The 12450-nt window shown below is 30.7% G+C and overlaps 1 protein-coding gene across 1 annotated transcript; it reads left to right on the forward strand.

Annotated features, from left to right (window-relative positions):
- Positions 1-161: 161 nt before the first annotated feature.
- Positions 162-3615, forward strand: HELRODRAFT_184840 (hypothetical protein). Its single transcript, XM_009011210.1, has 9 exons — positions 162-435; positions 524-586; positions 659-701; positions 771-852; positions 914-1148; positions 1624-1802; positions 1920-2070; positions 2311-2481; positions 2761-3615. The coding sequence occupies exons 1-9, from the start codon at positions 224-226 to the stop codon at positions 3092-3094; spliced, it is 1470 nt and encodes a 489-aa protein (XP_009009458.1). The 5' UTR covers positions 162-223; the 3' UTR covers positions 3095-3615.
- Positions 3616-12450: the final 8835 nt, after the last annotated feature.

Consider the following 12450-nt stretch of genomic DNA (forward strand, 5'->3'; position numbering starts at 1 on the left):
ATATGCATTTCGGTTTCGCAGAGTATTGCACACTATCAAATACTTGAAAGAGATTCGCAGATACTATCAAATGCCGTCTAAATACAGGTTGTCATCGAATAAAAAATTTCAATGATTACAAATGGCCCATCGCTATTTAACTAACTTTTAGTTTTTTGTACATAAAACAAAATTTTTACTATTGTTAAAAAGCCTTTTTTGTTTTTGTCGTTTAATTAAGAACATGGAATTTAAATTTATTCATAAAGATTATTCTTCGATTGAGTTAATTTGTTCGGCGGATTGCCGTAAAAGTGAAATATCTGTGGCTGTCGAGATTTGTCAGTTGTGCGACTGTACGAAACGGCCGTTCTACTGTCAGAAGTGTGTCAACAATGGAACCTTCACCAGATCTTCCCATCAGAACAACTTGTCGCAGGCTATTAAAAATTTAGAGTACGACATCTATATTATTGTTTTTTATTTATATATCAAGTCAAAATCTCTATATATATTATTTTAATTATAAATTCATTCACAATAGTTATCGTGAAGCAAAGAAGTTGTGGGAGACATTGAAATCCGATAACAATGAACTGAAGAAAAAGTCACTTTTAATTTATTTTTAAACTATATTGAACTGCATAAAGTTTATCATTTCTAATTTTAATTTCTACAGGATTGAGTCATTATTAGCAAAACAAATTGAGGAAAAGAGGAAAGTTAGTATGAATTTTATATCTGTGTGTTGATGATTTATCATTGTCCTCATTTATTTTAACTTGTTTTAGAAATTGGCTATAACATCGGCCAGACAAAAATTAACATTCTTGAAGACTGCACTCACATGCTTGAAAACTCAATACAATAAAGGTTTTTTATATTATTTACATTTTAAAATAAAGCCTACTTAAAATATTTTTATATCATGCAGATCGATCAAATTTTAGTAAATTAAGATCCGACAGAGAAAAAACTCAAAAAGATATTACGTTGGTACGAGCCAAGTTTGCAAATATTCAGAAGGTGAAGAGGGAATTAGTGGATAAGCATGACATGTATGCTGACAAATTCAAAAGAGCAAGGAAGGGTTTGATTGAAATACGAAGATTGTACGTCAAACAACTGGTTGAATGTCTCTTTCCCATCACTACGTATAAGCCAACTAGGTAATGTTATAAATATTAAAAACAACTGTTTTCATGAATTAATGATGCTATAATGTTTTAATATTATCTTTATTTAAGACATCATCTCAATTAGCTTCATTTGAAGCTTTGTTTTCTAACTGGCTATCATAAATGTTTCTGTCTTATTGTGACACAAAAAGCACATGTTTTTTAAAAGAAAATGTTTGTCGATGTTGCTTATCTTATTTTATTATTATATTTATTTGTTCAAACTCTTGAGAAGCTTGTTGCTATTAATTCTGTTCATCACACATTTTATTATCTTTAACAAAACAAATTTATAAATGCTTAATCATTTTTATCCAATTAGTTTTTCCACACATTCAAGTGGAAGCATTATGATAACATTTAAAATTGCAGTTACAAAAATGATAACATTTTTATAAATGCAATAAATTATTTCTTAACGTTTTGAAGCAATTAGAATAAAATAAATAAATCTGCAACAAACAAGTGATTCCACTGACTCTCTGAATGGTAGCAACACATTGATAAGCCTGTTGAAAGATGCTCAATTCACAGCATATGTGGGAGGAAGATGGGTCTATGCTGATTCAGGCTGGGACCAGATGTACAAAGTTATTGAAGCGTCACTTCCAGGGAATGGTGACTATGTGGCTTACATGCATTCAGGTAGGTAATCTGTTAAATGTTTTTGGTTTATCTATTTTTGAATGAATAATGGATGATTTTCATATCTGTTTTCTAAATTTTATTTTTTTGTTTTTGATTAATATTATTTTAATATAGGTGGAGCTAATGATCCTCTATTGCAAATACATGAAGAGCCAAAAACAGCTGCTCAGTGGAGTGTTTGTGCTGGATTGTCTTTCCTATCTCAACTGGTTTTCTTCTGTGCATATTTCCTTGGCTATAAACTTCCATATTCCATGCATTTCAAGTGGGACATTTAAAAAATTTTTAATGTATAACTTGATTAACGAGTGCAATTGGCACCCAAGAATTTGTTGTACTAATATGTAAATCTTAATTATATCTTCATATAGTTCAAATTTTCCAATGCATCTAGTTTGTCTTTTACTCTGTTGAAATTTGACTTTTGTAAAAATTTTAAATATTTAGATCTCTGGATTGTTGATTTAATCGTGATGCATGAAGATGAGATTGTTTAATTCTACAGAGTCTTTTCTGCTGAAAACTTGAAAGAGGAGCAATTAGTAAGGTATGCGAACAGGTTGAACAAGAACATTCTACACTTTTGTTTGTACGAGCATGTGGACAGGTCCAAACTCCAGGGCATGCACACCGTTATCAACATCCTTCATCTCATCAGGTCCCCACACCTTGGCTGGTTAGTTCCACCTTTTGTTAATTCATTTAGAAATATTCGTTACTCATTAATGATGATTTTATCTTTTATAAATCTCTCTTCGAATTTTATTTCACCAATGTTTACATGTTAATTTTCATGATTTAAAAAAATTGAATGTGACAGTTGGAATAGAAAGCTAGGCGGATGAATTAAATTTTCAAAAAAAAAAATAATACATGAACTGCGTACATACAATGAAACCATGATTTGCAAAACATTATCATTGAAATTGCGTATAAATTTAAATTGAACCGTCAGTGACGCTCTGTTCAATGATCCATATGGAGATGACTCGATGGAGAGAGTTGGTGAGGATGCAGGAGGCTCGAAAAACAATAATGACCTTCATAAAAATCCTTGCCATGATAGCATATTTGCATGCTTCAATGATTGTGATGATGACGACGATGACGATTATGTTGATGACTTCAAAGCAGCCCCCGGCAGAGGTTCTGTTATAAAGGTGGTTGACAAAGACTGGGAATTTGTATCCGCAACATTGCCTCACTCCGATATCTTTTGTCAGCAGGAGAGATCGTCGAGTTTTATTTCGTCAATCTTCAAAGCCTTTGGTGTTTCTTCTCCTAATTAACCTCGCATGATGATGCAATCAACTTGTTTGTTGTTCAAACAATTGTTGAGTTTTTCACACATGTGTTTGTACATCTGTATTTAACGCCCGTGTATATACAACAGCTGTATTTAAAACTGATTTTAATCAAATAGACTGTTTCAAATAGGATGAACTTTTAGCCTGAAAATATTGAAAATGTAAGCTTATATATAATACTTTTTTGTTTAGTATTTTTGTATTTAAAATCTAACATTATCATGATTATTTTCGTTTGAAAATCAACACATATTAACAGTTTCTTTTTAAGATACTTCATTTTTTTTAAATAGTAATTTGCACTAAATTTTGTTTATTACTATTAATATTATTTTATAACGTTTTTTTGACATAACATTTTACATCTTATCCATCCGACTACAGTTTATCGTCATCGCAAACATAATGTTTTATGTCTCTGTTTTATTCTGGCATATGTTATCATATGCAAAATTAGAAGTAATAATACAATAAAAAAAAGAATAAACGTTATAACACGGGGTACATTTGAATAGAAAACAAATTTAATTATTTGGTTCGTTTTTTTAAATGAAGTCGTGTGAAGCCCTTCTTTGATATATATGTGGTACAATTTCGAGTGTGAAGATGAATATTTGTTATTGATTTGTGCGAGTGGTAAAACTTTAAAGTTTAAAAAGTAGGTTAAATTTTATATATTTTGTCATCGCTCTTTAAAATCTACGATCAACAATTTGGAAATTACCAATTTGCAGATTAAATCCAATTTACAACGGTAAATCGAAATAAGGTATTAATTAAGTAATTCTATTGATGTTGAATCCATCGTTCTCTTCTTTGTCCAATTACAGATCTTTTTCTAATCTTTCTTTTGTATCTAAAGTCCTAGGAAATGGTTAATCTTCACTTAGTTGAAGCACACAACATTTTTGCAGTTTAACTCTATTTTGTTTATTCAACTGCTTTTAACACCGTCGATAACAGTCTTTCCTTAAATGTTCTGGAAGTTTTTCTAATATGTCTGGTCATTGTGTTGTCTAGTTTAGATCCTATTTAAATAAATTGCAACTCCCCTCTTCTTAAACACCCACTCCCATCCGAATCATATTCTGTCTGTTTTGATGCACCTCGGACGTCTTCTCTTGTTTATTGTTCATTCTTCCTTCATTCTTCTGAACTTTCACATATTGTCAAAACATTTCCCGAAATTCGTTGAGTAGCCATTCAACGCTACGTGAATGGCGCCGTGAAAACATTGTGGTTGAATAATTAATTGTTGTCACAAATATGAAATTATCCTGTGTACTGAACCTCAGATTCCATGGTGAATTTTGAACTTTCGTTGCTCGTGTATGTTTAGATGTATTTTAGTGCAACACATTTGTCTTAAATCAGCTTAAAAATTACTATTCAGAAGTTGTTTGTTATCAGTTGGTTCGTTAAAATACGAAGAACCTAATCCCTACCTTAGAAACTATGCTAAATCGACTAACTTATCGTTTGAAAACGAGTTTGATGTTAGTTATGTGCAATAAGCATTTTAGGCATTTCTTATTATAAATATTAAAACGAAACACGATTCGGTCTGGATATCTATAAAACCTCATAAAGAAGTGAAATCAACGTAATTCAAAAGAAATAAATAAAAACAATGAAAAACACGGAGACAGCGTGACTAGAAGCAGGCAATAAATATAATAAACAAAAATAACTTAATAATAATCGCATTTTAGCGTAATGGCGATAGCATGCTTTAAAACGCTGCAAACAAAAATGACTATAGATGTAATACATGTAAAAAAATGAAAACTGGACTGTAAAGAAAGATAAGAAAGAAAATGCAATGAACGGGAAGAGAGGCTTGACTGTTCACATGACTTCACACAATATGAATTATTGCAAGTAACATTTCTACTTAAATAAAATGAAATAACAACACGAACGTAGAGAAATAAATTTAACGAAACGAACGTAAGCTGGAAAGCGAAAATAATACAGATTAATTATTAACAGCGTGTGCTGAAAATTAATTATTAAATATAATTAATAATCTAATAGCTAAATATGGAAACGTGTACGTCCACACAAATAAATATGTATATATATATATAAGTATATTTAAACTTAAACATGCACACTCATGCATCATGCATGAACGCACACACAAACAAACGCACATATACACACATAAACACACAAACACACACATACAAGATCTAAGTCGTATGACATGAAACGGATAACAAATAATAAATAAATAAAATATATAGAAAATAATATTAATATTAACAACCAACAAAATAAAAAGCATTAATAAATTAATAATAATACATAAAGTCAATGCAGAATTTTTCACATTCTTTCAACATATTATTCAACGAATGAATAACATTTTTCGATTTGATGACATACATGTCTTGAAAAGTGTGCACGAACATGTGCTCTGTACGTTCATGAAACAAGTGAAATGACTTCGAATATCAATATATAACATAACTTTCAAAAGAACATTTTGTTTACATCCAATAAAGACATCGTCAACACATCGTACATCTACTACATGAAGACACCTCATTACTGATCATTATTATTGATACATCTTAATTTTTAAGCATGTCAATTTTATTATCTTAGCTTCAGTTAGATAAGATAATTTTTTTAAGAAACATTCCATCATAAACTAAGAAAAAAAAGTATTATTATAAATTGTTAATAAAACTTTTAGCATTATCTGCCATTAATACGCAATTTGATATGAGAGTTCGGCAAAAATATTTAAATATATCTACGAAATTTTCATTGATATTCTTATAAAATATTGCTGGGGTTGTTAAATAAATTGTATTATTTACAATTGTAATGTCAAAAAATGCAAAATAAAACAAAATTTGCTTGTTCAAATGGATAATTGTTTACTGACATTTTGACAATACATTTCTCCAGACATCAAACAAATGGAGCAATGAATTAAAATGTGCCACGTGCAACACGCGTGTATGGAAAAGAAAACAAAGTGATGCCCAGAGTTCAATTTACAATTCAAGATAAGAGTATTTTTTTGCAAAATTGAATTAAAGTTGCGACAAACTGAAGTCACCGTCATCTGCATGCGAATGAAATGCAATCATCATGCATGCAATAAGGAGATTATTTATTTCAACAGTGCCTTTCCATTTATATTTCATCTTACATCTCTCAAGACTAACACAATCTTTATTGAATAACTCACATTATCAGTATATGCATTATCGTGTTACAAGCATTATAGTCACTTCATCACATACCTAAGATCAAAGATCACATGACTACATGATCGCACAGTATAACGATAAAACTACTCCAACATCGTCATCACGTGATCTCGTGATGACGTCACATAACGAGGCAACTCTTCTCATCTTCTCTGTAAGATTTCTCGCTCAGTCTCTGACTGCATGACAGTTCAATCTCTTCATCTTCCTCTATCCTGTGAATGCATGTTTGTCACGATGTTCAACATGATGATCATCATTTTGTGTATTATCGTGTTCACCATCATGATTGTCATCGTGTTCACCATCATGTTTCTCATCATGTTCATTATCATACTTATTATTTTAATTGTTATAATCACCAATAACATAATAATCATCATCAAAACGAATGAATCATCGTGATCATCATCGCTATCGTCACTCGCCCTCTCTCCTGTGAATCGAGATGCTGCACCAGTTCATCCCTCTTGTTCACGATGACAACCAACTCCTCCAGCAACAACTTCTCTCTTTTCTTTTGCTCGTCTGACTTGTCGCTATCTAATTAATTACATCATTTAATTGTTTTCGTAACAATCAAATTAATTATATCATATAATGGACTTTGTCACAATCTAATTGATTACAGCAATTAATTGGCTTCGTCCCAATCTTATTGATTGCATCAATTAATTTGACGTCAATTTAGGTTTGTGAGCACTACAATTCAATACAGCTAACTCAATAATTTGTTGTTAACAAGTCTATTTGCATTATTATTATTATTAACTCCGTCAATACAACAGATAAATATTCTACATAATTTAAGAATACTTAATTAACTCCAATTTAATTTGTATTCTGATAACTCTTTTACCATTTTCATGCTTCATAGTAATAATAACGATAATTACTTAAAAATATTCCATTAAAAATTGTAGATATATGTATAAGTGTGTGTGTGTGCGCGTTTATAACTTAAATCTTGTGTTATGTAGCACTGTTATTGTTGTTACAATGCTATTTTCATTTGACTTCATTAGTTTGCATGTTGCTATCTAGTTTGGGTCAAGTTAAAATTAAAAGCTATGGCGATTGGAATAAAAAATGGACAAGAAGACCAACTGACCATCGACGGCCATCGACTGCCTCAACTCTCTGTTCAGTAGTTCAAATCTCTTCTCCAGGTCTTCCTCTTTCTCCCTGTCAACGTTGTTTTTGCTGTCGTCATGTTGCTGCTACGTTATCGCTATTTTATACATGTATTGGTTTGCTTGTGACTGAAGATCAAATTATAATTAAAACTATAACAATTTAGTGTAATCCAACAACAGTGTAAGAACTTGTAGATTTTGACATGAACGTTGCTCTAAGAACTTAGACAAACCCAATTTATAAAAAAAAGCTTCTTAAAACCGAGAGAACGAATTATTGAAACATTTAAACAAATGAAATAATAGAAACAAAATTAAGTAGAAAAATAACGAGTTGATACCAACGGAACATAGAAATGAAATATTTACATACAAAAATGAGAGATAATGTGAGAAGAAGAAGAATTGAACTGACAATATGTTGAGTTGCATCTGCCTTCTGATGAGAGCATTCTTCTTGTTGACCAGTAGGAACCACTCCTGCATCAACTTATCCTCCTCAACCACATTCCCTGGTTTTTCAAACATTCTTTCAATTTTTTTTGTTATTTCACAAGAACTATTTTTTAAAAAACTTCCAAAAAGATTGAAAGTGTTGATTGATGTCGACGCGATTGCAATCTATAACGTTTAAAAATTTAATGTTGTGCTAGCACTTCTATTGTGAAATAAATTTTGACTAGAAGGCTTCAAGATTGCCTTTCATTTCAAGTATTATTACTATTATTGTAATTTTTAATACAAATTAATAAATCTAAACATCAACCATTGTTCTCCTAAATTAACCACCAAGCTAGCTAAAAAACCAACCGACCGCCAGCCATATAAGCAAGCAACCAACCACCAACCAGCTAACCACCAACATGCCAACTAACCAACCAACCTGAATCCATAACATTCCTCAGTGCCTTCTCCACCTCAGCCGCCCTCTTATCGATCTGCATCTGTTCGCAGTCCAGCGCATCCATCTCCAGCTGTACATAACTCGCCACATCTTTAGCCTGCTTTTAATTCAGCAGATAACATTTTAACGTGACATTTGACAGCGTGTTCAGTTGTTTGCTATTAAACTGTATTGAGACTGGCAATATCATTACAGCACAATATTGTAATATGAGTGGAATCATTTTTAAACTTTTAAATTTCCATTTATATTTCAGCATCTCAGCTTACATATAACGAATAAAGCTCAATTAAATAAACCAACTGAAATGAAATATCGAACTTTGTGAGGTGTCAAGGCTGCGTTGGTGGTTTTCTTCAGTGGCTGCAGTCAACGATAATTATAATTATTTCATTACATATGAGATCAATTTAAATTTGAGTATGTTTAAAACCCATACTGGAAACTATTCATTAACTTTGAAATAAACAATGAAGCAAACTTTTAGAAAAATAGCACTGTCAACCAGCAAACAAAAATATCTGAGCAAGCAGCATACAAAAGAAGAAAGATTGAAGAGAACAAACAATAAACAATAGAGTGAACAAACAACAAAAAAAGATGAAGAACAATAGAGTGAACTAGCAATAAAAATCAACAGGATAAAAAAACGATGAAGAACAAAGAATTATAAAGTGAACAGCACGACAAACCGTGACATTGGAAGCACATGAAACAGGGGATGGTTTGTTGAGAACAATCTTTTTCAACTTCACATCAAAGGTGGAGGAGGAAGATGGTGATGTGGCTGATGGTGAAGGAAGTGTGGAAACTCCATCTAATGGATTATTATTAAATTAACTTTACAATTCATTTTCAATCAAATTAAATTAAATTAAGTTAAAAAAAATTTAAAAATACATCAGTTATAGTTGTAAATTGTAACGTGCAGCGGGTAGGCTAGTTTTGATATATGAATGAATGAATGAATGAATAAATGAATGAATGGATAAACGAATGAATAAATGAATGAATAAATGAATGAATCAATCAATCAATCAAGTTTATAAAGCGCTATTTCCGCGATGTTCAACAGCGCTCTTCAATGAATTTTGAAAACAGATGGGTCTTGAGATCCGCTCTGAACTTCGTAAGTGATGGATAAGTAGTTAGAGAAGAAGGTAGAGAGTTCCAGAAAAAAAGGGCCAGAAAAAGCAAAAGCAGATTTAATGTGCAAATTTTAAAAATTATTCTATATTTTATATGAAAACTGAACTAGCGCAAAACTTGGTAACTAAATAAAATAAACTATTTAAAATGAAAAATATCGATAATAAAACTAAAAAATAGCAAAAAACAAATTAGAAACAAATATAAATAATTGAAAGAGAAATTCGTGAAACATAAATAAAATAAAACTGCATAATGTGATTAAAACAAAAAATTCTCACTAAATACCTAACCATTCTTTTTAAACTGATGAAACTGAATCCTTGAAACGCCATTAACTAATTCAAATAAAATTATAATAACATCAAATTGAATTATGTGTTGAATGAAAAATGGAAAAAAACCAAACTAATTCAAGATTTATTAGACAATAATTATAAAAATATAAAAATAATAATATAATTAAATGATTAAATAATTAAAATAATAATAAATAACATGAAAAATTTCCAACCAAAAGAAACCAAATCAAAATAAAAATAAACAAAACTCCATAATAAAAGAATATTGAAATTAATTTAAAATGAACTGAACATGAACTAAACAGCAATATTAACTACCAATAGTTAATTAATAACCGAATACCAACTAATTGTTAAACATTAACTAATTAACTAACTAATTAAATCAAAACTAATTATTAAATTTGATATAACATTTCAAATATGTCATAAAGAAAACCAAAACAGTATCAATATTTTCCATTTTCCACTCCTCTACTCCCCCAAAGAAACCTATATCAACAGGTTTGTTGTGGTTGTGTGAAGTATCAGACGCCGACGCGCTAGGAGGAACGTGTGGCAGGTTGCTGCAGCTGCTGCTGTTGAATTCGGATGATGAAACAGATGCTACAGAGTTAGCCTGCAGAATAAAAAATAAAATAGAAGCATGTTTAGTTTAAAATTTGTGTCTCATTCTTTATTGAGCAGCTCTCATATTTTTTCTAAATGAAATTTTATTTGACAAAAATTAAAGCAAACAAATGACAAAAAATGTAGACATAGAAAAAACCAACTAAATTTAAACTCCATTAATTGCCTTTTATCAAATTTATCTATAAATCTATCAATTTCTTTGTTTTAACATTTTATATCTCTGACCTCACTCATCTTCATTTTTATGAAATTCAATAACCTAGCCAAAAACCGAGTCGCATTTAAATACACGTACAGGAATTGAGCAACAACGCATATACCACCAGTATATATATATATAATAACACAGAATTTATAATGACAAAAAGAGAAAAAATTCCACAGCTAACTAAACAAACAGCAGAATGAAAGTTCATACTAAATTAAAAAATCATTGCACTAAAACAGATCAATCACGTCTCTTAAAAAATTTCATTTAATACATTTTAATAGTATTGCGCTGCACAACTTAATATTTTCACATCTTGAATCATCAGACCAATAACATGTAAAATTAATTCTCTTATTTTTCCACATGCTACTGCATTAAACCAGCCATCTTTATAAGCTTCATCTACCATCATATCATGGTCATAACATTTTCCATAATTAACAATTTTATATATGACTACACGTGAACATGTTAGCCCACAACTATTTCTTTATACTTATCACCAACACAAAAACACTCAACATGCATCGAACTAACAAAAGAATACAAACACCAAACTGAAACCCACACACAAACACTAAACACCGCAGAAAAACCTTTACAAATACATTCACAAAATAAAAACCACACAAATACATACATCACACAAATACAAACACTCCACAGCTACAAACACCACACAGTTACAACCACACGCACACACAAACGCACACACACACCTTATTGGAAGCTGGTACGTCAGAAACAGGTGAGGTAGCTTCCCACCGAGCCTTCTCCAGTAAAGCTCGAGCTCTCTCTTTGAAGTCTACTAGATTGGATTTTTGTACCTGTGAATCATCATCGTCATCATCATCAAGCTATCATCATCATCATCATCAAGCTATCATCATCATCATCATCAAGCTATCATCATCATCATCATTATCCTGAACAACCTCTATATGTCGTCATCGTCATGTCATCATCATCTTCCCCACCGTCACAATTATCGTCACCTTCATTGTCTTCACAATTATTGTCATCGTCATCTTCATTATCGTCACAATTGCCGTCATCATCATTTTCACTGTCATCATCAATTATAAACGTCGTCAGAGTAATGTAGACATTGGTTAATGGTAACAGACACAAGATGTCATAAATAATAAAAAGGGATGCTACTGAAATGTCTTAGTAAAATGGGGCAATAAAGCAACCAACAGCAGTTAAAAAATCTAATTATCATAAAAAATTTCAGCTTTTCTGACCAAAAATATATCAGATGATAATTAGCCACTAAATTGAAGTCTGGATCATTAGTCAAAGTACAATTTTTGATAAATAAATAAATAGGTAGGACAATAAAATAAACAAACAACAAAGAAATAAAATTGAAAAAGATAAAATAAAAGAGTGTAGCAATAGCAAGGATACCTGAATGACCTTGCCCCCTGTAGGACTAGTTGGTGTTAGGTCAGTGACCTTTTCGATGAACTTATGACCTTTGTATGGGTTCAGAGTAAGATGTTTTATTTTTTGCTGTTGGGTGAAAAAAATGTTAATAATTAATTTTTCTTATTATCATTATTATAAATTTTCTAAAAAATATATGATTTAATCAATTAAAAAAAATAATTTCGACCAGAAGTTGACTAACTCTTGACGTGTTTCCACCATTGCCAGAGTCAGAATTGAAAGAGTTTCTGTAAAAGAAAGTTATGCAAATAAGGTAAGGATTGAATCAACTCAATTCGATGACAGTCTAAAAAAATTAATTATAGAAAAATATTCTGG

Source organism: Helobdella robusta, assembly GCF_000326865.2.
Source record: "Helobdella robusta unplaced genomic scaffold HELROscaffold_1, whole genome shotgun sequence".
Taxonomy (NCBI): domain Eukaryota; kingdom Metazoa; phylum Annelida; class Clitellata; order Rhynchobdellida; family Glossiphoniidae; genus Helobdella; species Helobdella robusta.